General features: G+C 37.9%; 3 protein-coding genes across 3 annotated transcripts in view; 1 reads left to right on the top strand and 2 right to left on the bottom strand.

Moving 5' to 3' along the window:
- The window catches only part of LOC109831397 (transmembrane protein 53-A-like), an 89,443-nt gene continuing 77,500 nt past the window's right edge, over window positions 13,375–25,317 (top strand). The window contains 6 exon segments of the mRNA XM_020398726.1: window positions 13,375–13,384; window positions 13,708–13,735; window positions 13,737–13,849; window positions 13,852–13,966; window positions 14,051–14,072; window positions 14,074–14,157. Coding sequence (XP_020254315.1) covers window positions 13,375–13,384; window positions 13,708–13,735; window positions 13,737–13,849; window positions 13,852–13,966; window positions 14,051–14,072; window positions 14,074–14,157 — 372 coding nt within the window.
- On the bottom strand, window positions 18,450–19,715 carry LOC109820302 (GEM-like protein 7). Its single transcript, XM_020386436.1, has 2 exons — window positions 19,213–19,715; window positions 18,450–19,102 (listed from the first exon to the last, which is right to left on the bottom strand). Exons 1-2 carry the CDS (start codon window positions 19,373–19,375, stop codon window positions 18,642–18,644), a joined length of 624 nt encoding a protein of 207 aa, XP_020242025.1. The 5' UTR covers window positions 19,376–19,715; the 3' UTR covers window positions 18,450–18,641.
- The window catches only part of LOC109820284 (transcription factor SRM1-like), a 10,028-nt gene continuing 5,556 nt past the window's right edge, over window positions 20,846–25,317 (bottom strand). Inside the window, exons 4-5 of the mRNA XM_020386416.1 lie at window positions 21,510–21,780; window positions 20,846–21,440 (exon numbers count right to left, since the gene is read on the bottom strand). Of these exons, the coding sequence (XP_020242005.1) occupies window positions 21,174–21,440; window positions 21,510–21,780 (538 nt within the window). The 3' untranslated portion in view covers window positions 20,846–21,173. The remainder of the gene's footprint in view (window positions 21,441–21,509; window positions 21,781–25,317) is intronic.

The raw sequence follows: 25,317 nt of genomic DNA, 5'->3' as shown, positions 1-25,317 counted from the left end.
CACACGTTATGTAGACGTCCAACTTCGCTTGGTCCCTGTGACAAGGAGCCTACAAGTTAATTAGATTTTATATTTATAACTGTAGATATAAATGTTAGATATGAAAATATATAGAGATATAAATCAAACAATCAAATATCAGATTATTCATTTGTATGAAAAATAAATAATATTCTATTTTAATTATATTGTTAAAAAATTACAATCGAATCATGAACCAATTGTGAAGTTTTTCGCATATCTGCATATAAATTATTTTTAAGCAAATATCCGTCAAATAACCTATAAAATCAACATTAATTCATAATTTAAATACATACAAACAACTTGCGAGTTCTCTCTACTCATAAATTTCGCTAGCAATTTGATATAGATAGAATCCAAGAAATATCAAACATGAATATCGTATGCATCCTTAAAATTCATTTTGAGTATATGTCTGATGTAGACATATGTAGTTATAGTGTTTTACCATAGAAAAGTTGGTGCATCATTGGCCAAAAGTGTGGAATCTTGCAGCTTATTCTTGGTTTATTAAATTTTAGTTAAAGTTTTAAATGTGTAGAGCGCTTGTTCTAGTGAGCGCTAACAACTACCGCAAGTTGAAACGACAAATTTGCACATATGACCTCTTGCTTTTAACTACTTAGGGTCAGTTTGTCAAACTACACAAAACTGGGCTAGGACCAGTTCTGACCCAGTTTTGTGCTAAATTGGTTTTCATTTGGACCAGCACCCTCTGGTCCAAATGAAAACCAGTTTAATGCCACTATTGGCCTATAAAACACGGTCAGATCTGACTCTGATGTTTGTCAAACAAAAAATCTTTCAAAACTTGACCAAGTTTGAACCTGACCCAGTTTTGAGAGATTGTCAAACACGCCCTTATGAAAATTATTATTCAAAATGGAATGGTTTTAGTATTTGACAGAAATAAAATCACTGTCTATATATTATGCACGAGTGCTGCTACGGGGACCCAAAATATGGGACCAATGGAGGGGACAGGTGAGGTGTCCCCTCCCTATTGCATAATGAGCTGGCCATGCCAACTCATTATGTAATAGGGAGGGGACACCTCACATGTCCCCTCTCTTGGTCCCATATTTTGGGTCATTAAATCATTTTTCATTATGCATACATCATACTTTTTCTCCAAGCCTGCCTACTAAAATAAAGGGTCTGCCAAGATCATTTATCACGCAACTCTTTGACTCGTCTCACTGTGCAATTTGAGTCTTTAATGATACAACACCTGCAATAATAATGTATTAAGGATATACCCGTTTTTAGATTAGTAAATAAATTAGGACATTCGTGAACTGATCTGAGGATAAAATCTTTCTCATGTACAATAAAAATAGAGGTGAGCAAAAACCTCACAGATTAATCACTCCTACATGAGCATAGTGGTTTGAATGATAAATGAAATAGTTAAAATTTCCAAACTCAGGCTCCACGTGATGAATAAAATTGGTACTCAATTAAATAAAGTAATGAACAGCACTGACTGCATATTTTCACGTCTGCAAGGGCGTATCTGCAAACTAGCCACCAAGCAAAAAAGTTGAGATCCTCTCACTCTAAAAAAGTTAATCTTCACTGTCGATCATGAAATGAAAGGCCATGATTTATTTATGAGGAAATATTAGAAGAGATTCATGAGGAGAGGATCAAAATGCCAAGCAAAACAGGGAGCCGCGTTTGGAACGCGGGCACATCCCGTAGAATATCCCTCAGGGTAACCGACGCGTAACCTACGCCACCACCCGTATATTTTAATTTAATTTAATTTTATTCCTCCCATCCTCATCCCAAATGCTTATTTCTATCCCCAGTCATTATCCCGTTCCCCGTACTTATCCTGTTCCTTTGGGAACAAACGCGCGCGCCAACTCCAAATTATAAAAAGGCGCGACCTTTCTTAATTGATCCGCACTAAATTTTTTATTTTTTATTTTTTCTTTTAAAGCTCGCCCCCTTCATCGCCATTGCAGGCGAGTTCAGTCTCTGTGAAACTGGGTCCGTAGGGTTTCCGCAATTTTGTTGTCAAATTGGGTGCTTTTAAGTACTTTGGCTTTCAAAATTCCATCTTTTTATCAGTAATTAGAGATTTTTTTTAGAAGGGACCGCTGATCAACGTCGCCTTCACGCATGGTAGAAGAGGTCAGGAAAGGATAGCTCGAACGCTGGAGGGCAATCTCGACTTTGATTCAGCTATTCCTCGTTTTTATTATTATTAAATTTTCTAATTTTTTGTTATTTAAAAAAAATTGCAGAGCTAGGGTTTGAAATGCTGTCAAGCTCTGTTGTTGACAGCTGGCCCTCTCTCTTCTTCCTCCCAATTACTTGGTGGGCTCAAAATTACATTTCTTCCCCTTGCTCCTCAAAAAACCCCAAATCTATATAGGCACGTAATTTCTCTAGGAAATACGATACAATCTATAATGACTTTCTTTTCCGGCTACCTCCACCTGTTTGACCCTAGAGAGGGGGTGATTAGGATCTTATGCTAATCTAATCCGATTTTATGTTAATTAAAAATAATTAACAAGTTATCCTAGCAAGTATGAAATACAACAAGATATGTGAGCTAGGATAAATAATATGAACAAAGGTAAATATCCTAGCAAAGAGATATACTATGGGATATATGCAATGATATATAATCACAAGGGTAAACAATCTAAATTAGATAGTGGGTAATATAATCAACAAGCAATATACAAAGGCAGTATAAGATATGAACATAAAAGTAAGTGCGTCAATGCAATCACAAACAAACGATATGATTACGGAGTTCGGTCCACACGACCTACGTCTCCGCTCCTCACCTCGAGGAGATCTCCACTATCATAACAACCGGGTTTTCTACGCTTACCCGAACAACGTTTACACCACACAATACGGTTTTCTAGTTTACCGAAAACTCTACAACTAACACACTCTTGTAATCCCACTCTACACCCTCTCAAGTGTTGAACTAGACGTGTCTCCCTCAAGTGCTCGGATACAACCTCTCCCTAGGTTCGTCAACCGACGCCACTCCTCTTGGGACGATCCCCGACTCTCGCCACACACTTCTCTCGGTGTACAAGTGTATTACAAAGTGATCTCACAATTAAGCACAATACGAAGTATTTATTCTCTACAATGGATGAGAACAAATTATAATCTCACTCTCTAAGTTACACAATCCCACAACCCAATTATACTATGAATGTAAACACAATAAGCTCAATGGTTGTGTGTGTGTAAAACAAAGAGAACATAAAATCTAACTCAAATAGCAAACTAGCAATAATAAGAATATGAAAATCAATAATAAAATTGCTAGAGAAAAGAGTTAGAAAACTTTTCTATAAACTTAGAGGAGAGGATGAATAAGATTGAGAACGAATCCCTCAATTTGCAATGTAAGCTTCCTCCTTTGTAAACAAAAACCAACTTTGAAACAAACTGTAAAACCCTCTTAAACTTGTTTAAAACTTTCTCCAAATTCATGTCTGTAGAAGAGGGGTTGAGGGGTTTATATAGGAAGAAAAACCAACAGCCAAAACCCCAAACAAAACAACAAAAATCCCAGAAAATCAGGAATGCGATTCTGTACAAAAAGAGTCGTTGGAGTGAACGACGGTCGACCGTGGAAAACTTACGGTCGACCGCGAGCCAGCTTTGAAACTCAGAAAACTTTCAGAGACTTACGCGGTCGACCGTGGGAATTTTTGAGCTGACGGTCGACCGTGACGGTCGACCGTGAAAGTTTCTGCAGCCCACTCAATAAAAGACACAAGCGCGGTCGACCGTGACGGTCGACCGTGAACTGATATATGAAATTTACAGGTTTGAAATCAGTTTGTTGATTTTAAAACACTGTTTAAATATATCAAATAAATTCCAAAAATCATGAAACTTTAGGAAATAATTGTAGACATGATAATACACATGCTACAAAAACTGTTTTATAAAAAAGATTTTCCAAATGAGAAATATCATTATTTTGCAAAATAGTCCAAAACATGAAAATGTAAACATATGAATTTTGACATTTTGGCTAAACCATGTTTTGAAACTTTACAAAATGATTTTATAGACTTGAAGAAATATGTAAACTGTTGTTATGAAGTCTATAAATAATGAATGTAGTATTTTATCAAAATACACATATAATACACTAAAACATGATTTCATGGAACTAAATAAAATTGATATTGATGAAATCATATATATGCATATTAAATTATTTCATATTAAAACTTGAAAACTATCAAACCAAAACATATATGTATATATATAACTATATATATACAAAACCAAAACGTGTATGTGTGTATATGATTGAGCTTAAAGTACTAACACACATAATATAAACTCCTAAACTAAATTACCCAAGCTTGATGAATGTCTTCAATAAGCTCAACTTGGTATACTTACGGATGAAGCTTGAACTTGGATCTTCAACTTGAATTGTACATAGCTTCACTCTACAATTTTACCAACCTCCATTTGATATGATCGTGAATGCTCGATTCCATCCATCCTCCAACTCGTTGTTTGCCTAGAATAAATACGAAAACACAAACACTAGACAAACAACATTAGAAATAAATTGTTTGTTAAACATCATCAAAACAAGAAGGCCAACACCACCATCCTCTCTCAACCATAGTCGTTGTTGCTGTCGCCACAATCTCCACTGACGTCCCCGACCGATTCCATAACCCTTCATTGTCTGAGACTTCAGAAACATCGATTTCTATTATGTCTCTTTTAAAGAACCCCAACACCCCAAATCTGACTCCTCCTCGCAAACCCAATTCAGTTTTCAGCCCATTCACCTCTTCTGCTACTTCTCCCCCCGCTGCCCTTCTCTCCCTTTACCAATACGCTGTAGAATCGGCGAAGAAATTTGGTAAGAACAGGTTTTGGGATGCAAGAGTCTAGTTTATTATTGTGCGGTCGACCGCGGTGCAAGACCGGTCGATCGCAATCGTGCACGAGCTCAGAACTGGATTCTGAACTTAGTGTGGTCGACTGCTGCAGTCGACCGTCAAGCCTTATAATCTGGTTTTGGGCTCTATCGTTGGTGCGGTCGACTGTCGCGGTCGACCATCAGACCCGTTAATCGTTTGGTGGGTTCTGTCATTTGTCGCGGTCGATCGCGACAGTCGACTGCGTATCGGGTCAGGCCTAAGTTGTTGTTTCCTGTTCTGCTTGGAATTGGTGTTTGCTATAAATACAAACACTCGATTTAGGGTTTCTTTGGCTTTGATTGGGATTGTTTTGGGGATATTTAGAGCACGGAAAAGAGAGATCTTTCTGAGCTATTGGTTAGGTTTTGTTGGAGAGAATTAGAGCTTTGTTTGTGAGAATATTTGGAGAGTTTGAGTAGTTTTGTAATCTCAGTTTGTACTCTTCTTCTCTATTAGTGACAACTTCATCCTCTTCTTGCCATGTGGACGTAGGCAACTTACCGAACCAAGTAAAATTTGTTTGTTTGTGTTTGTGCTATTATTTTACATTGTTTGGCCTTCTCTTGGCGTTTGTGTTTGGTTTCTCGAAGCACATCGGTTTGGCTTCTGCGCACTACAAGTGATATCAGAGCTTTAGCTACGCTTAGGTTAGGTGGATGAGTAGATCGCTTTGGAAGCTCGTCTAGGGCTTCTGTTGGTGATAAATATGAGATTTTTACTATTGGTGATCTTGTCTACCGTTGTATGGGGGTGAGTTCTTTTGGAGGTTCTTGTTAGGATTTCAGTTGAAGGTAAAAATCTCTCCTTTATCAGTTTGGATCTATTCTTCGTTTGTTCTGTATTGATTTGTTGGTGTTTTGAGATAGATGGCCGAGAAAGAATGAGTTGAGACTGGGATATTGGATTATTGAGAAGTGTCTTGACCTGCATATTGAAGTCATTTGAGCACATTGGCATGAGCAAGAAGATCGAGGTGGAGTTTGGCACTTCTATTTGATGATTGAGAGGTTTTCTAGTGGTGTTCATTCAGGCATTTGGGGGCCTTCCAATGAGGCATCATTAGGAGGTAATCGGTATTTGGTTTCTTATGTTAGGGATTATACTAGGCATTTGTGAGTTGTAAGCAAGTCCCGTTAGTTTTAAGTTCTAGTAGTCAACAACAGTTGGAGGAAGTGTATTGGCAGAAAGGGAATTCGTTATTCTGATTTTAGTAGGGGCTCTTTCTTACATTTGTGTCGAGCTCACGGCAGTTTGAAACACTTGATTGGAGAGGAAATATTAGGACGACGAGATGATATGACAGTTTTGATGTGTCATTCCTTATTGGAGGAGGATCGACGTTGGTTGTCGAGCATTGGATTGCATAGGAGTTTTGGAGCTTCGACATATTTGGGTCATCTTAGTCATAGGTTGCCGACTGCTGCGTTTGGAGATTTTGAATCTAGTGAAGCTGCTTCAGATTTTGGATTGTGTCGAATGTTTGGTTGTCCAGTATTTGGTCACATCTAGGATGTGAGATTTGATCCGATTACACATTTGGGATTCAGAGGCGTGTTTGATTATCAAGTATTGGATTCTGATTTTGTTTTGAGCAGGTATGTCACTTTCGGCTCTCATTCTGCGCAGGTATGTCACTTTTGACTCTCAGCAGGTGAAGAGTGTTGATCAGATCGTTGGGATATCGTAGTGGGCGGAGAATGATGCTACTCCACGTTAGGTGGAGATTACTCCACATACTCCATATCATACTGTATCGTTTGGGATTCCATCTAAGGTGACATAGTTTGGGGATCATTTGGATTTGAATGTAGATGATGAGTTGGTTGATTCGAGTGCACCCGATGGACATAGTTTGGATTTGGTTATGACTGTTGGTTCACCTCAGGTGGAGGTGTTTAGTTTGTTTCACTTTGGGGTCATTGGGAGAGCTATCAGCCGCAGTTTTGTTGGTGAAGAGTTGTGAACTCTTCTGTTAGATTGAGGGTCTTTGGAGGCTATTTGAGGCTATTTGGGGAACTACGTGAAGGCTTGATTTTTGGGCAAGAGGATACGTAGGCAGTCATTTATGATGCAGTCGATTTGGTGAGTTGATACTAATGTTTGGAGAGTGATCACATTCTCATTTGGGTCTCGACTTATTATGGATTGAGTCTATTATTGTGATTTGGTTTCACTTTGTACTGGACGCAACAAGTGAGACGTTTGGTTGGTATTGGTGTCGACTCAGTTTTGCAAAAACTTCGCCTAGAGAATTGTAGAATCGTCGAAGAAATTTGGTATGAACAGGTTTTGGGATGCAGGAGTCTGTTTTGTTGTTATACGGTCGATTACGGTGCAAGGCCGGTCGACCGTAATCGTGCACGAGCTCAGAACTGGATTCTGGACTTTGTGGAGTCTACCGTCACGGTCGACCGCCAAGCCCTGTAATCTGATTCTGGGCTCTGTTGTTGGTGCGGTCGACTGTCGCGATCGACCGTCAGACCCTGTAATCTTTTGGTGGGTTTTGTCGTTTGTCGCGATCGACCGTGATAGTCGACCGCATATCGGGTCAGGCCCAAGTTATTGTTTCCTGTTCTGCTTAGGATTGGTGTTTACTATAAATACAAACACTCGATCTAGGGTTTCTTTGGCTTTGATTGGGATTGTTTTAGGATCTTTCTGAGCTATTGGTTAGGGTTTTGTTGGAGAGAATTAAACTTTGTTGGTGAGATTATTTGGAGAGTTTGTGTAGAAAATCTTGTCGCTGTTTGGCTCAGAAGCCTGCTCAATCAGTCCGATCTTCTTCTCCAGTGCACCACCAAGAACACAAAGGGAGGGAGAAAAGCAACTATTACACAGTCTCTCTCCAGATCTCACAAAGAGGTAAAAGCACAGAGCTTTGAAGGAGCACAGAGCTCAGGTAGGGGAGTGGATCGCACAGCGGGTAGAAGCACAAAGCTCACAGTCTCTTCTTTCTTCTTCCTCTACCTCCTCTCCCAAGCTACTACCAACCCATTACCCATATATAGGGAAGGGGGCAGCCAACACGGGAGAGGCTAGGGGAGAAAACGAAGAAGGGAGCCGACCTACGGATGGGAGATGAGACTCACAAGCGGCGGCCATCAGATCACGAAGACTGGGAGGTGAGAACCATCGGGTAGGATGAAGAAAATAGAGGGGCTAGGGCACATCAGCTATTAAAGAGGGAATTGGGCCTATTGGTAATGGGCCAAAGTTTGGGCCAACAAATAGCAACAATCTCCACCTTTGGCCCAAGGTAGTGCACAGAGAAAAGACACGGAACTGCAGGACTCATCATCGCCAAATTATTACCTGTATAATCACAAAGAAGATACAAGCAATGGAAGAGAATACACTAAGTAAACTCAGATCACAAAGATCGGGGTAAAATCACCAAGCATACCAAGTCCACAAAGGACCGAACTCTATCAAACGGTCATCGAGTTCAAAAGGAAAAATCACAAAGCTATTAACAAGCACAAAGCAAGTTAATAGGCCACAAAGGCAACAAAAAAAAAAAACAAAGTCAAAATTACCCAAAATCAAAATTCAAGATTCTTTGACACGATATGATTTTTTCAGCAGGCAAACACTTAGTACCCATGTCAGCAGGATTAAATTCTGAGGGAATTTTCTCTAACTTGACAATACCCTTTTCAACTATATCCCGAATGTAATGAAATCTAACATCAATATGTTTAGTTCTATCATGAAAAACAGGATTTTTGCAAAGTTGAATAGCAGATTGACTATCAGAAAATACAACCACATTTTTATCAAGAAAACCAATTTCAGATATAAGGCCCCTAAGCCAAATAGCTTCTTTAAAAGCTTCAGTGGCAGCAACATACTCAGATTCAGTAGTAGATAAAGCAACAATGGGTTGTAATTGGGATTTCCAACTTATGCAAGAGCCACACAAAGTAAACACATAGGAAGTGGTAGATTTTCTATTATCCCTATCATTTGCATAATTAGAATCTACATAGCCAGCAAGTTTGACACCTTCAGAACACTTAGAAAAGGTTAATCCTACATCCACAGAGGATTTCAAATATCTTAAAAGCCACTTCAAGGCATTCCAATGAGTCATACCAGGGTTTGACATATATTTACTCAAGCAACTAACCGCATATGCAATGTCAGGCCTAGTACTAACCATGAGATACATGACAGATCCTATAGCATTCGAATATGGCACCTTCTTCATATCATTTATTTCAGTTTCAGTATTGGGAGATTGATCCTTACTTAACACAAAATGAGAAGCAAGAGGCACATTCACAGATTTAGCATTAGACATAGCAAATTTACTCAAAATTTTTTCAACATATGAACTTTGGTTTAAAACTAGAGTAGATTTGTTTTTGTCCCTAATAATATTCATGCCTAGGATTCTTTTAGCATCACCTAAGTCTTTCATGTCAAAATTTTCACAGAGATATTTTTGAACATGCTCAATAGACTTCAAACAATGACTAACAATCAACATGTCATCCACATAAATTACAAGAAATACAGGCACAGAGTCTATGTTCTTATAGTACAGGCAATGATCAGTAGAACTCCTTTTGAACTTTAAAGATTGCATGCATTTATCAAATCTAATATTCCATTGCCTAGGTGATTGTTTTAAACCATACAAAGCCTTTTTTAACAAACACACATGATCAGGCAATTTAGGGTCCACAAAGCCCTCAGGTTGGTACATATAAATATTTTTATCAAGATCACCATGCAAGAAAGCAGTAGTTACATCCATTTGTTTTAATTCCCAATTAAAATGAGCAACTAAAGCAAGCATAATTCTAACAGTAGTGAATTTGACAACAGGAGCAAAAATTTCAGCATAATCAATTCCCTCCTTTTGAGTAAATCCCTTAGCTACTAACCTAGCCTTAAACCTAACACTTTCAGATTCTTGTTTCACCTTAAACAGCCACTTACAGTCCACTACAGAACAACTAGCAGGTTTAGGAACAAGTTTCCATGTTTGGTTAATTTTTAGGGATTCCATCTCACTCTTCATAGCACTAATCCATTCTTCAGAATATTTTGACCTTAATGCTTCTTTATAAGTCTTAGGTTCATTGCACTCAAGGGATTCAAACACATTAAAGGCAAACTCAGACATATTACAATCAATCAAATTGCAATCTCTATATCTTTCAGGTTTCCTAATGGTTCTTTTATTTCTATCCCTAGTGAGTTGATAATCATTCAAATCATGCATGTTATCTATTTCCTGCATATCATGCTCCACCTCATTTGGAATAATCTCATCTTGATTTTCAATAATTATATCATTCAATTTTTCTTCAGGAAATGATTTGGGTTGATTAATAATAGGCTTTTGCTCCACCTCATTTGGAGCATCATTTTCAGGAATAGGAACATGTAAAGGTAAACAAGGAAATTCATTTTCATTAAAGACAACGTCTCTGCTTATCACTACCTTAAACCCCGGTTCACTCTTATTCCAAAGCCTATAACCTTTTACCCCTTCAGGATATCCTAAGAAAACACATTTCTTAGATCTAGGTTCTAACTTATCAATCTTTTGATGCACGTAGCCAGCACTCCCGAAAATTCTCAAATTATTTAAATCAAGAGGTTTGCCCGTGAACACAAATTCAGGGCATTTCCCTCCTAAGGGAACAGAAGGAGACCTATTAATCAAATAGGCTGCAGTACAAACAGCTTCTCCCCAGAACTTCTTGGAGAGCCCAGATGTGGCCAACATAGCCCTCACCCTCTCTAAGAGAGTTCTATTCATCCTTTCAGCAATCTCATTCTGCTGGGGTGTATAGGGAACAGATTTATGCCTTTTAATACCCCAAGTAGTACACAAATCATTCAATTGTTTGTTACAAAACTCAAGACCATTGTCTGTCCTAAGAGTTTTAATTTTCTTTCCCGTTTGGTTTTCAATCATAATTTTCCAGTTTTTAAATTTATCAAAAACTTCAGATTTTTGTTTCATGAGTAAAACCCAAACTTTCCTAGAATAATCATCAATTATGGAAAGAAAATATTGGTTCCCTCCATGCGTAGGCACACTAGAGGGACCCCACACATCAGCATGCAAATATTCAAGTACACTAGTGCACTTAGACTGATTAGGAAAAGAAGAAGTAGGAAAAGTAACCCTATGTTGTTTTCCTAGCACACAAGATTCACAGAAAGGGATGGGGGATATTTTATCACTACCAAAGTGACCTCCTTTATGCAAAATTTCTAATCCTTTATTACTCATGTGACCTAATCTATTATGCCATAAAACAGATTTATCACCTATCACAGAGTTAACAGAATCAAGCACAGGTTCAGCATGACAAATATACAAATTGTTTTGTTTTTCAGCAGTAAAAACAACAAGAGACCCTTTTTGAATTTTCATAACCCCTTTACCCCATTTTCCCTCCAAACCATCATTTTCTAGAGATGCACAAGAAATCAAGTTATAACGTAAATCAGGAACATGCCTAACATCCTTCAAAGTAAACACAGAACCAGAGGAAAACCTAAGGCATACATCACCAGTTCCTAAAACATTGCATTTCTTTTCATTTGCCATTGACACAAAGCCATTCTCTATTTTCTTGTAGTTTGAAAACAAGGTTTTAAAAGGAGTCATATGAAAAGTACAACCAGAGTCTACTAACCAATCTGATTTACACAAAGGATCAGATAACACAGAGTTCAAATATGCATAATCACACAGATTATTAATCATGAAAATCTCACCCATTTTGCCCTCACAGACAGCCATATTAGCATGTTCATTTTGCTGATTTTTCTTAGGCTTAGGACAATCTTTAATAAAGTGACCAGTTTCATGACAATTATAGCATTTTTTAGCTTTAAACCTGGACTTAGATCTACCTCTTCCATTTTCAAATTTTTTCTTACTTGATTCCCCATTACTAGCATTCTTTTGGTAATTAGACCTATTCTGAGGCCTACCCCTCACATGCATAACCTCACCAGAATTTTTATTTCCCCCAGAATGTTTTAAATCTAATTCCTTACTCTTAAGACCATTGACCACAACATCAAGGGTAACCTCATCTCTACCATATTTAATAGCAGATTTCACATCACTATATGAGTCAGGAATAGCATTTAGAAGGGCAATAGGAGTATAATCATCTATATGTTTATCACCAGTTAACTTAATATCTGAAATAAGTTTTGTGAAAACATCTAGGTTCTCCTCAATGTCCTTAGACATATCCAATCTAAATTTGAAAAAAATTTCAAGCAAAAACATTTTACTGGGCAAAGAGGTTTCAGTATAGAGTTCTTCAAGTTTATCCCAAAGAGTTTTAGCACAGTCCAAAATTCCAACTTTTCTAATCACAGAGTCAGATAAGTTCAAATAAATTGTGGAACAAGCATTTTCGTTCATTTCCGCCCGTTTATTTTCAGTGTCAGAGGTTAAATAAGTCTGACCAACAGCCCTAACGGACTTCTGTTGAATTAAGATGCATTTTATTTTTTGTTTCCAAATGCTAAAATCAGATTTTCCGTTGAACGGAGCCATACCATATTGAATCATACTATATTGATTAGCAGCAGACATTTTTCACACAGGAAAAACACACAATAAAAATACAAATGTTAACTTCAGCAGATAACCGCAGTGGGATAAAAAAAATTTCAGCAGATAAATTTCAGCAGTTAAACGCAGCGAATTAACACAGATAACCTTAAAGATTTACTGTAATTTTCAACAATTACAGCAATTTTCAACAAAGTCAAGAGTATACCTGAGCGAAACCCACTGTAGAGAGTTTCGACCTTACCCACGCCCACGCGGTGGTCCGGCGGCAGTCCGGCGTCTGTCCGACGGTGTCCAGTGGCGGTCCGGCGGTGTCCAGCGGCGATCGGCGGCGGTTTTGAAGCACAGCGACACTAACCTTGCTCTGATACCACTGTTGAGAATCTGCAGAAGCCTGCTCAATCAGTCCGATCTTCTTCTCCAGTGCACCACCAAGAACACAAAGGGAGGGAGAAAAGCAACTATTACACGGTCTCTCTCCAAATCTCACAAAGAGGTAAAAGCACAGAGCTTTGAAGGAGCACAGAGCTCAGGTAGGGGAGTGGATCGCACAGCTGGTAGAAGCACAAAGCTCACAGTCTCTTCTTTCTTCTTCCTCTACCTCCTCTCCCAAGGTACTACCAACCCATTACCCATATATAGGGAAGGGGGCAGCCGACACGGGAGAGGCTAGGGGAGAAAACGAAGAAGGGAGCCGACCTACGGATGGGAGATGGGACTCACAAGCGGCGGCCATCAGATCACGAAGACTGGGAGGTGAGAACCATCGGGTAGGATGAAGAAAATAGAGGGGCTAGGGCACATCAGCTATTAAAGAGGGAATTGGGCCTATTGGTAATGGGCCAAAGTTTGGGCCAACAAATAGCAACAGTTTGAGTGATTTTGTAATCTCAGTTTGTACTCTTCTTCTTTATTAGTGAAAACTTCATCCCCTTCTTGCCTCATGGACGTAGACAACTTGTCGAACCACGTAAAATTCGTTTATTTGTGTTTGTGCCGTTATTTTGTATTGTTTGGCCTTCTCTTGGCATTTGTGCTTCGGCGTATCGGTTTGGCTTCCGCACACAACATACGCCAGGCTGGCAAAACCCACAAAGGACCAAGAGTTCAAACCCTCAACCTCGCAATCTAACTCTACTTACCGCTGGCATCTTCCGTACCCAAATGCAGACCCCGCAAAACCCCAAACCGTTGTAGTTTTGGTTGGGCGCGAAACAAAGGTATTTGAGGAGATATGCTGAGTGGTATACTTCGAGAGGTTTCCATGTGATCACATTTACGTTCCCGACGGCTGATGTTGTTAGTTATAAGGTTAGGGGGAAGCGGAGGAGAGCGTCGGATTGCTTGCGAGTCATTTGGCAGGTTGGGTTGCGGAAGAGAGTGGGAATAAGCTTGTTTTCCATACTTTCAGCAACACCAGGTGGCTGACGTGAGAATCTAAGACGTTGGGTATGCCGTTTTGATTGTGGGTGTAAGGGTTTTGTTTTGATATGACGTGGTTTTTGTTTTGTAGGTATGGAGTTTTGCTTGAGAAGTTTTAAGGCTGAAGATGCTTCTGTGATGGGAAAGATCAAGGGGTGCATTGTAGATTCTGCTCCTGTTGCTTCCCCTGGTCCACAGGTAAAGGGTGAATACAATTGCTTGTTATGAATTGAATTGTTTACGTTAATAGATTATATCTTGGGTAATGTTTGGTTTTGAATCTTTTGATGATTTATAGCATAGTAATAAATTGTGTATTGGTTCATTGAACTTGGAGGCAAGTTTAGGAGTTGCTTGCTTTGTGAACATGAACCAAATTGTTACTACAATAGTTTCACTTGTGTGCTACCTTTTCTCTCTTAAAGGTGAAAGAAAAAAGTGATTTTTGTATTCTTTCTTCTCTTTGCATTTAGATTTAGATTGCAAGTAATTTTTGGTATGAGTTAAAACTCATCCCTCCACATATTTCAGGTCTGGGCTTCAGGGTTCTCTGCTGCATTTTTGAAAAAGCAGAGTGTGGCAACGAAAGGAATGCTGAGCTCCAATAATTCGGGGATGAGCGCATTGGTTGAAAGTAAATCAAGCGGAGAGCCGAAACCGGCAGTTGCAGAAATTGCATTGTTGGCAGTTCTGGAGAAGTTCTTTGAGGTGGTTCTTAACCTTCCTTCCATCAGTAGGTAATGATGTATTTATACTTAATTTCCCCATTGATGAATGTTGGTGACGATTACTGGATTTCCAATGAACATTTTAAGATAAATTCCAGAAAACCCGCTTTAAGGGTTTTGCGTAAAAAACCCTGAACTTTATAAGTCGTAGAAAACTCTATTGTGCTATCGGAAATTTTCATAAACCGCGTGTTAACACGCGGAGTAGAAAGTATGCTGTCATTTTTAGTTTTGCCTACCCCTACCTAAAAAGGATAGTATTGAAGTTGTTATGTGCGGATCACATGATAACTTAAAAGTAACTCTTGCCAGTCATGATACCCGAGTGAGAAGTCTTTAGGGATTTATAAAGCTCGGGAGTCTTGTGAAATCTACCCAACTGGTAATATAGAGGGCGTTTGGGTGAGCTTATTCTTTGAAGCTTATAAGTTATGCTAAGTTTTACTGGCTTTTAGCTTTTATGATAAAAATGCTATAAAAATTGTTTGGACAGAATAATAAATGCTAAGTTTTACTGGCTTTTAGCTTTTATGATAAAAATGCTATAAAAATTGTTTGGACAGAATAATAAATTTATTTGTCAAACCTAGCTTATTTAGATGAGCTTATAAGCTAGTTCTTCAAAAGCTAGGGTATACCGGTTTTTTAAAGTGGGACTTATAAATTAAACTTATTTAATATTTTACCAAACAATTAGTTATTAAAAAGCTAGCAAAAAAGCTAGCTTGACCAAAAAATAAGCTCCCCAATACACCCTCATAATCTGGCACTATTGTCATCTTGCATTTTCAGCATTTAAAATCTGTTAACTGAATATCTTTCAGCATTTATATATAGTCTGTAAGTTAAAATAGTTTGCATAGTTAGTCAAATTGCAGGTATGATACCAATTGCATATTCGATATTCACTCGTATATTCGAATGTTTGAGAACTATGCGGCCATACAATCACTTTACGTTGCTATTCTTAGTCTTTGTCACACAAAGTTTTTTCGATAACTGGTTCGGTAAGTTATCACAAGCATGCTTTAAAGAGGTTATCACTAGCTCACAAGTGATAAGGATAGTGTGTGGTGACCCCAAACAAAGAAAAGATAAAGGTTAGGAATTCTTTTTGCCCATTGGTCTTTATGAAAGGTTTCTGTAGTAAATTATTTCCCCTGAAGTGAGGATAGTGCGTCTAGAAAAAATGAGGTAATTTGCAGGCACCGTTGCTGTCAATTGAGAACTGATCAGTTGCCTTATCTTGATCATAAAAGAAACCAAAAAAACTTTAGAAAAATCAGAACATACTTTAATTTTTTGCTTTGTGCTAGAAGTAAATCTTTACCATTTCTTAAATCCTTTTTGATTACTTTTTGTTCAAGAACATTCACATCAGGGATGCAAAAACATACGGATCGATATTTGTGTGTATATGCGCATTTGTTTCTGATAGGATGTGAATGTTATATATCTATACTGGGAGGTTATGGGTATTGATATGGGTATTGTTCTAGTTTTTGATGGGATATGGATAACGATACTATCCTAATGTCCGAAAATATGTATCAACCAGTGATGATATTACTTCAATCCTAAATAAGTGGATTTGGGATCAGTTTTGGTGATCATGAGATGTGACCTTAGCTTTCTAGATATGTCGAATGTTGATCAACTCTAACTTGAGAAATTTTGGTTTATTTAAAACAACTTTTGTATCATATGGCCAATATACTTCTCAACCTTATCTATTTTCCACATATCTGCCTTGTATATGTTTTATCCTATCGGTTTTCCATTTTAACAAATATGGATCGTGCGTTTTATTTCTTAGTAAATCATTTTTGTATTTGTATCTGATACAGATGGTAAGCACCATTTCTGATGCACATCCAATCTGTTTGCAACCAAGATTTTCATATATAAGGATAAGCAACCTCAGAAATCCTAGTGAAGTATTTAAAGAAACACAGTGAAATAATGAAGCAGCAATTATAATGTTTAGAGTGAACTTTAGCTCCTTAAGAACAAAGGAACTTCCATACAGCTAGACGAGAAAAAGAAAAAGATCCGAGTGCTTACAACTCAACTCTTTAAGAAAGCTAATCAGTTTATTATGTTTTCTCAGGTGAAACTTGTAAGATAGGAAAATTTTCTTTTTGCCTTTTTAATATTTCTTTTGATATTTCTAGCATTATCGGGAACATGCCGCTTTTCTTTGTTGCTTATACACTTCAAACTTAGTCATGCAACACCTAAGATACTTATTGCACCTGCATTGACATGCCAAATTATTGAAATGCAAGGTTTTGTGTTTTACAAATACCTCGATTAAAATGTCAAGAGTACGAAAAAGGCTTCTGTGAACTAATAGGATTAGTTAATCATTCATGAAACACTATGCCAATATCATTTTATCTTAATTTCTTTGAACCAATGAAAATCAAATGATGTGACCATGTACATTTAAATCCTTTGGACGTTGCTTTCTCTTTGAGAAATTTTTTACTCTAACAGAGTAGAAGAGGAGCCTTTTCTATAGGGTGAAGCTACCATCAAAAGGGGTCTTTTATCAAAGGAATATATTGGTTCACAGAAGTAGGACTTTAAGCATTAAAGATAACTTCAAAAGGGGTCTTTTATCAAAGGAATATATTGGTTCACAGAAGTAGGACTTTAAGCATTAAAGATAACTTTGGCTCATTAGTAAAGTAGGCAAATCATATTGGTTCACAGAAGTAGGACTTTAAGCATTAAAGATAACTTTGGCTCATTAGTAAAGTAGGCAAATCTATGGAATCTAAGCTCCTTAAGAACAAAGGAACTTCCATGCAACTCAACTTTTCCAGAAAGCTTAAGAGGCAGTAGACTTGAATCCTCCTCAGTGAATGGTCTTTTCATTGACATGAAGATTACAGGCATATAAGTGATAAACAAAAGCAAGAAGCTTTATATAGTTGGTTCCTACAAAAAGCATCTCCAATTGTTCTATTTACCCTCAGAGGTAGTTGGTTGCTTTTACGTAGGCATGTTGAAAGGTTCTAAGTTTCAAAACAAATAATATCGAACTAAAAGGACTATTTACTTATTTAGGAACATGTCAACATTTCAGTCTATGGGAAGAGAGAGAGGATTATAATCCTCTACTTTGAGCAAAAACACCAATTGACTTAGTTGAAGATAAAAAAATGAAGTATTTTTTTTTTCTTTCTTCTAAGTCTATGAAAAATGCATCCAAGTCATTAACACAGGAAGCAACTAATAGAAGTGTGCTCTATATATTGTAAATCTTAGAAGCAGTCTTTTTCAGGTTTTTCTATCTATTTAATCATGGCTATTTATAATTAGGAAACGAAACAAGCACAAGGTACTTTCTGCTGCAAAAACTTAAACACAAATCACCAGATTCACCACATTGATTTCAATTGATGGTTTAATGAACTTCAATTGATGGTGTAATGAACAAATGACAATGATATGGTAACTTCTTAATTGATCAATGTTCAGAGTTTTAAAGCTCAACCACAGTATGTAGATAAAAGAAATGTTAATGACGTCTGATTCTTCGAGAGTTGAATGTTTTTTAAGCGTTGCTCTGCTGAACTATAGGCGGACTCTCAACCACAGTATGTAGATAAAAGAAATGTTAATGACGTCTGATTCTTCGAGAGTTGATAAAAGAAATGTTAATGACGTCTGATTCTTCGAGAGTTGAATGTTTTTTAAGCGTTGCTCTGCTGAACTATAGGCGGACTTTTTTTTTTTTTTGCCCCCCTTCTCAAATTAAAAGGATTCAAACTGACCCATAAATATAGCATTCCATTATATGGTGTATTACAAGAAATAATACATCACCATCTCATTGTACAGAAGGAGAAAAAACCAAAGCAAGCAATCCTTTGTTCAAGAATTGTACTAAAACTGACGACCCTCCTACTTTAATTACAACAGCAACAAACTGTTAATGACTTGCTACGAGCTCATTTGTGATTCTGAGATAACCTGCTGCAAGTACTTGAAAGATCTCTGATAACTAACAAAACCCATGAACCAAAACTCATAATCGTCGACAGTAACAATCTGAACATACTTCTGATTAGGCTTGTTCACATTCTCACTAGGGCTAACTCTCTGTATCTTGCTCAACGGAACAGAAACCTTATAAGGAATTCTAATTAGTTCTCCTTTAGGAGAGGTGAATGTGAGAGACCTGTCACTCCGAAAAGCAATCTTCTCAGTCGAAATAAATAGCAATCCTGCGATAGGACCTGAAGTTGTCGATAAATAACACTGACAAGCCTTCAGAAGTTTCTCTCTTTTTGAAACGGAGAAATATCGTCTGAATACTTTCTCAATTCCCCCTGCCTTGAGGATTCTTGCCCCTAAGCTCAATTTCCCTTTTACAGTTTCGGATATCTTTGGCGCCAAAGTAACTGCAAATTCCATACTAGAATGTCAGCACTGATTTTCATCGGTAACATATTTGATTGATATTTGATCATAATATTTAAAACCGTATTGTTAACATAACATGTTAACTTACCATGATCTCTAATTCCTTGTGCATAGCTATCTGCCTTCTTGCTAAACTTGCTCATCCAATCAATGACTGAATCCTTCTTTGCTAAAGAGCATTCATATGAAGATGCGTATCTAGCATTAGCCACTGGAATACCGATGACCTGACCATGATTCTGATTCTTCATATTTAGCTCAAACCGACGAATCTTCCACTGCTTCTACCCTTTGAGAGAGTGCGAGATTGAGGATGATCTTGGCTACAAGTTGAGAGGAGGCAAGGTGGGTTCTTATAACGTGAAGAAACCTAAAAGTGGGTGGCAACATTCAGAGCAGTAGTGGTTGAATGAATCAGTGGCATATGCTTTAGAGTCATCATCATGTTGTCTTCACAAAATGTTTAAAAGGGGGAAGTATTAGCTTTCTGGAATCCCATATGGAAAAACATTTCCATAGGTTGGGGGAGCATATAATAATAATAACGATAAAGACCTTGAAGGAAAACTGGCAGCCCACTAAAAAATAAAGTAGTGTGTGTTCTCTTTTGGACAGATTTGGAGATCAGCTGACACTTAACTGTTGAAGATTTGCTGCTTTCAGCTACAAGGGTAGGGTAGGCAAGCTGATTCTTGAATGAATGGTCTGAGTGTGCAGCTGGTGTAGATTTTGAAGAAAGGGTACTACAGAGGCCCCCACCAAAAATCATATAGGGAGGAGGCGAGGGTTCACAGAGCCTGACTTAGTAGGCACGTATCACTATTATCTATCAGTCAGTGCAATCAGACAACAATTCAATATCTTTGTTCCCCTTCTCCCAATGTAATTAATTTCTATGTAGGACCATCTGTAGGAATTTTTCTTTCCGATTTGGATTCCCATCTGATGTGTAAATTAAATCCCTCGCCATTGTCATCAGCAGCGCTGAGTCGGGCCTTTAGGATAAGAAAAGCTTTTGAGCTGGAGTTGGGAGGCCATTGGATCTTTGTTTGGCTGTAAAGAGAGAGCAAACCATATCTCTAGACACGTTTGTTAAAGGCAAAATCAGAGTAGATTTTCAACTGTTGCAAGCAAACGGGGGATTATCATGTCCAGAAGCTTTAATCAACTACCGAAAAAATGCCAAATTGAGTTATATAATCTTTGTTCATAGCTTTCTCAGCTCTACTCTACCTAAAGTCATATAATTTCTGTAAATCCTACCCAAAAAAAAAATAATCTGGTTCCTGAATATCAGCTAAAACCAGGGAGAAGTAAAATATAAAGCAGAACGGCCGGTGCCGATATATATATGCTCGCAATGGACAAAGCTAAACTCAGAAAGATGCGAAGAACAATAGCAGTCTGATTAGATCATCACTGAATCAAAATCCATGTGTCAACCTGAACTTCTCAGAATTACCTAACAGCTATGAAGCACGGACACGCATAACATGAAACTGTGTCGTGTCGTAAGCACGGACACGCATAACATGAAACCGTGTCGTGTCCGTGTCGGACACACGTATCCTATGTATTTTTTAGGATTTGCCTCGTGTCGGCGTGTCGGATGGCCGTGTCGGATCCGTGCTACATAGCCTAATAGCCTAACAGAATCACGGTCAAATATGTTTAGTACCCTGAAATGATAAGACTTTTTATAAGATAAATAAACAACAATATACAGAAAACAGGAAATTGTAACGATATCTAAACCACCATTAGGTATTTAATACCAATCAACAACAAAGACAAAGCCTTTATCCTGAATTTTTGGGGTAGATGACTCTAAATGACAAAACAAATATTTGTCAAAACACTCGGACCATTTCGTTTGTATGTAAAAGCTAACTCCTCTCTATACACTAGTAAGGTCGACAACTAATCAAAGAGGAACTACAGAAGATATTGCAGAGGCGACAAGTTCAAACTCCCTGAACAATTCCATGTTTTATGAAGCTAAGCAACAGGCACTGCTTCTCCTCAGCAAATCAAAGAGTCTTGAACCACCTATCGACGTTTATTGGACTTTGAAAAGGTGTTCTTTGTATTCTTCGTTGGAGTCTCTGGATGGGCATTTTCCATTTGAATCTCCGGATATGCATTTTCCATGTGCTGCTCAGGATAGGCATTCTCCACTTGATTGCTGGTAACTGGAGCTGGCATTCTATAAACCAAAGGTGGAGCAACCGAATTTGGAGGAAGAGGATAGTTCACGGGTGTGCCAACTGCATGTGGGCCCACAACTGGACGGCCGATGGCAGGCCCAGACGGGACCCGAGGACTGCCAGCTGGCGTCTGATGTGTTTGTTGAGCTGGAGATGGCACGTACTGCCCAGTAGGGACCCGAGGACTGCCAGCTGGCGTCTGATGTGTTTGTTGAGCTGGAGATGGCACGTACTGCCCAGTAATAGGACCTACCTTCTCTCCAGTAGGGTTTACACTGGTAATATCATGAATGCTTGATCGTCTCTTGTCTTTGGTGCCTGAAGTCAACCGGATGAAGTACTTCTGTGCGTGGCTTGCTACTTGCGTTGGTGTTCTAGATACCACGAAGTTTCTTGATATGCTTCGCCAATCTCCTTTGCCATATTTCTCAAGACCCAAAAGAAATAATCTGTTTCACCAAAGAAGATAACCAAGATGATGATGACTAAACACAGAAGTATCTGGTTCAAGACTAAAATTTAACAAGGTATCTAGTTTAGGAAATCAGACTGACAAAAATTGAGTGATGCACATTATGTATAAAAGTACCCAGCAGAAGAAACATTAATGTGCCTATAATGCATAATAGTATCTCCGAGAAGAAAGTAACATAAAGCCAAGCAATTACCATGTCACCAATACAGAAACACAGGAAAAGTATCTCCGAGAAGAAAGTAACATAAAGCCAAGCAATTACCATGTCACCAATACAGAAACACAGGAAATTTACAGTAAGCTCCCAATGGTCACGCATTTTTTGTCAAATTGTCAAGGGATAGCATATGACTGATCTCATTTAAAGGTTTTTACTGTGGAGATTGTCAACAACCCAGAATTGTCATTCAACAACCGATGAAAAACAGATGAAATAAAAAGGATTAGTGGGGCAGTAGAAGAGGGAAGGGAGTGCATCAAACAAAAAACCAATAATAGATACCCTTGTAATAAGAATCGCTACTATAATGCAATGGGGGAAATCCATGTTATTTTCCAATAGCACAGGAAACACAATATCATAACAGTTTACTCACAAAACTGTTAATAAGGAAACCAATCTCATTACCAAGCAAAAATGTCAAACATATGAGAGATACTAGTATATGCACGTCAGACCTGAAAAATACAAAGGCACTTGCATATGGATGAAGAAACAGAAGTAAAAGGTCTACCGTGTCTGTATTTATATTCTGCACAGCGACCTCATTGTAGTAATCGCTATATGCTACAGAAGCATATGAGCTTCAATTACACCAAATGACTATGTATTCGTTCTTGCATAAATCGCCAAAAGAATGGTTGTGAATAGAAACGTATAAATGACACCCGCAGCAACTGAAAAATAGCCAAAGTGGCCCCACCAAAACTCAAAATTTAATCCACTAAACAATTTTCTTCAGGTTGAAGGGATTATGCAGAAATTGTAACAAATGAACAAACAGGGTTAAATATGCTCCAAAAGACTTGTAAGTTCGAGCAAAAAAAATCTCAATATGACTAACCAATATAGGGAAATGGAAGAAAGTACAAGGAGATGAGATTTATTTTCAGCATGCAGTGAGGAAAATATCATGTAAGCCTATGTTGCACAGGTACTTCTATTTGGACCGTACCCATGTCATACCCGTACCTAACACCAAGACTTAAATGGACACTCCTTAGATATTTGCATATACTTATTCACATGTGTGCTCATCTATATAATACATGTTTTAATTTAAAACACATGTCATATTCTTATTGGACATATCTCCTACACTTCACATGCAATCCTTGAAACTCGCAGGACGTAAGTTGGGTTCGTTTCTACCCGTACCTAGTTCAAAAAAACTACGACTACGAAGGGTCTTTTGGATATCAACTTCAAATCGAGCAATTTTCTAATATATTATAAAAGAAACATATAAATGTTATAGGAATTTTATTTCATAGCCCATGAAATGAAAAAAATATTGATTTCATGTGAATTGTTATTATATATACCAATGTTGAAAATAGCGATAACGCATAGCGTAACGCTTACCTCCGGTTAGGTTACAATAGCGATAACGCATAGCGTAACGTAGGTTAAATAATTTATTATTATTTAAATAATTTATAGATATATAACATTCAAAATAAAAAAATATGAATAATCATCGCAATTTTCAATTTCACAAATCAATATATCATCACAATTTCACAACAAAATCAACCATGTTTGCCTTAACAATCAATCCAAAAGCATAAAATACTTCAAGTTCGAAACCAAAAAGGATCCAATGATCCATAAACTATGAAGTATGAAATTATTGGGTTGGATTGGAATCCATGAGTATGAAATTATGAATCAAGTTGTAATGAAAGGATCCAATGATCCATAAACCCAAAACCAAAAGCATGCTTATGTTTGGACAAGGCGGTGCGAAAAGGGGGAGTTGCAGGCTAAAGTAGCAAAGAAAAGGGCATGAAAAGGGGAAGGGGAGGCGGAGCTGCAGGCGGCGTGAAAAGGGCGTGAAAAGGGGAAGGGGAGGCGGAGCTACGGGCGGCGTGAAAAAGGCGTGAAAAGGGGAAGGGGAGGCGGAAAATAACCTAAGTTATAACTCAATCACAACCGTTCATTTCTTTTAAAAGCAATCTAAGCCATTGACAAAATAACCTAAGTTATAAAACGTTACGACGTTACGTTACGTAACTTACGTTATAGCTAAAATAACATGCGTTATTTTGTCTTTGCGTTATTTTCAAACGTTACGTAACGTTAAGCTACCGTTACGTTACGTTAAGCGTTATTTTGCGTTACGAAACGCGTTATTTTCAACACTGATATATACATGTATATCCGTGTTCATGTACCCTATTTTTAAAAATTTATTGTGTCCCAAACCTGTATCTGTAACCGTACCCATATCCGTGTATCTGTGTAACTAAGACGAAGTGCACACAAAATAATAGACAGAGGAAAACTAATATCAAGTAATAAGGTGAGTAAGATGCCCATGGTAGTATGACACAGTAAGTTCATGTGGATATTTTTTGTCACAAAGTGAGTAAAAGGGAAAAGAAAAAAGAAAAGAAAATTGAGAGGGTTCAATGCTCTTCGCTGCTGGATTTTCATTGGATCTCTCTCGTCTTCTTTTCCTTCATATAAGCTTTTTTCCAAACGAATCATAGATAAGAAAGGAAGTAAAAGATGAATAAGATCCATCTCCATAAAAGCAGAAAGATACTTTTGTAACCAACTTCAAATAAGTTTCAGTGTCAATAACCACCAAAAATCATGCTAGTCCACCACAAAATCGAAAATTTCAGTACTTTACGTGCCTGTATTCATATTTAATACGTGCATACAAGCACACACCACATGGAAGGAGCAAGGCAAAGACATCCTAAGAAATCTGCCTGTGCACTGTATATTGGGCTATCTTCCCTTATTAAGATAGCACATACCAGATGGAATGAATGTTCCCTTATGGCATTAAGATCTCAGTACAAAACTAAGACCAAACCTCACCGCAAAAGGCTTGAGGATTTGTTGGTGTACTTCTTTAGCACACCAAAGTGTGATTACATTAAGAATATGAGTTATTCAACATAAAGGCTCCAAGATCACAATTTGATTTCATCAAGCAGGCATAGACTAACAATTTGATTTCATCAAGCAGGCATAGACTGGCGCATATAAGGGACATAGGAGAAGGGAGGATAATGGGGAATGAGAAAAAACAGTGAAGAAAAAACAAAAAAGAAGACTGTTTTTCTGGGTTTACTGCTCAGTTGATTGAAGGATAAGCGGTGTTTTGATTGATGATCATGTCAGGAAACAGAGGGAAGAATTGCAGTGGCTGCATGGGTGGGAAAGAGAACAGAGGTCATAGGCTGTTGTTCTGGGTTTTGTTGCTGTTTTGGTTAATTTCGGTGGAGCGGGTTTTGTTGCTGTTCTGGTGTTTGGTTTTTTTTTTTTTTTTTT

Source organism: Asparagus officinalis, chromosome 1, assembly GCF_001876935.1.
Source record: "Asparagus officinalis chromosome 1, Aspof.V1, whole genome shotgun sequence".
Taxonomy (NCBI): domain Eukaryota; kingdom Viridiplantae; phylum Streptophyta; class Magnoliopsida; order Asparagales; family Asparagaceae; genus Asparagus; species Asparagus officinalis.
The sequence above is the reverse complement of the archived record's forward strand: the minus strand, read 5'-3'. Positions and strand labels throughout refer to the sequence as shown.

Coding starts and splice junctions, on each gene's coding strand:
- LOC109820302 (XM_020386436.1), bottom strand. CDS start 19,375: ATGAAGAATCAGAATCATGGTCAGGTCATCGGTATTCCAGTGGCTAAT. Junction 19,103..19,212: donor ACAAGGAATTAGAGATCATG/GTAAGTTAACAT, acceptor TGGAATTTGCAG/TTACTTTGGCGCCAAAGATA.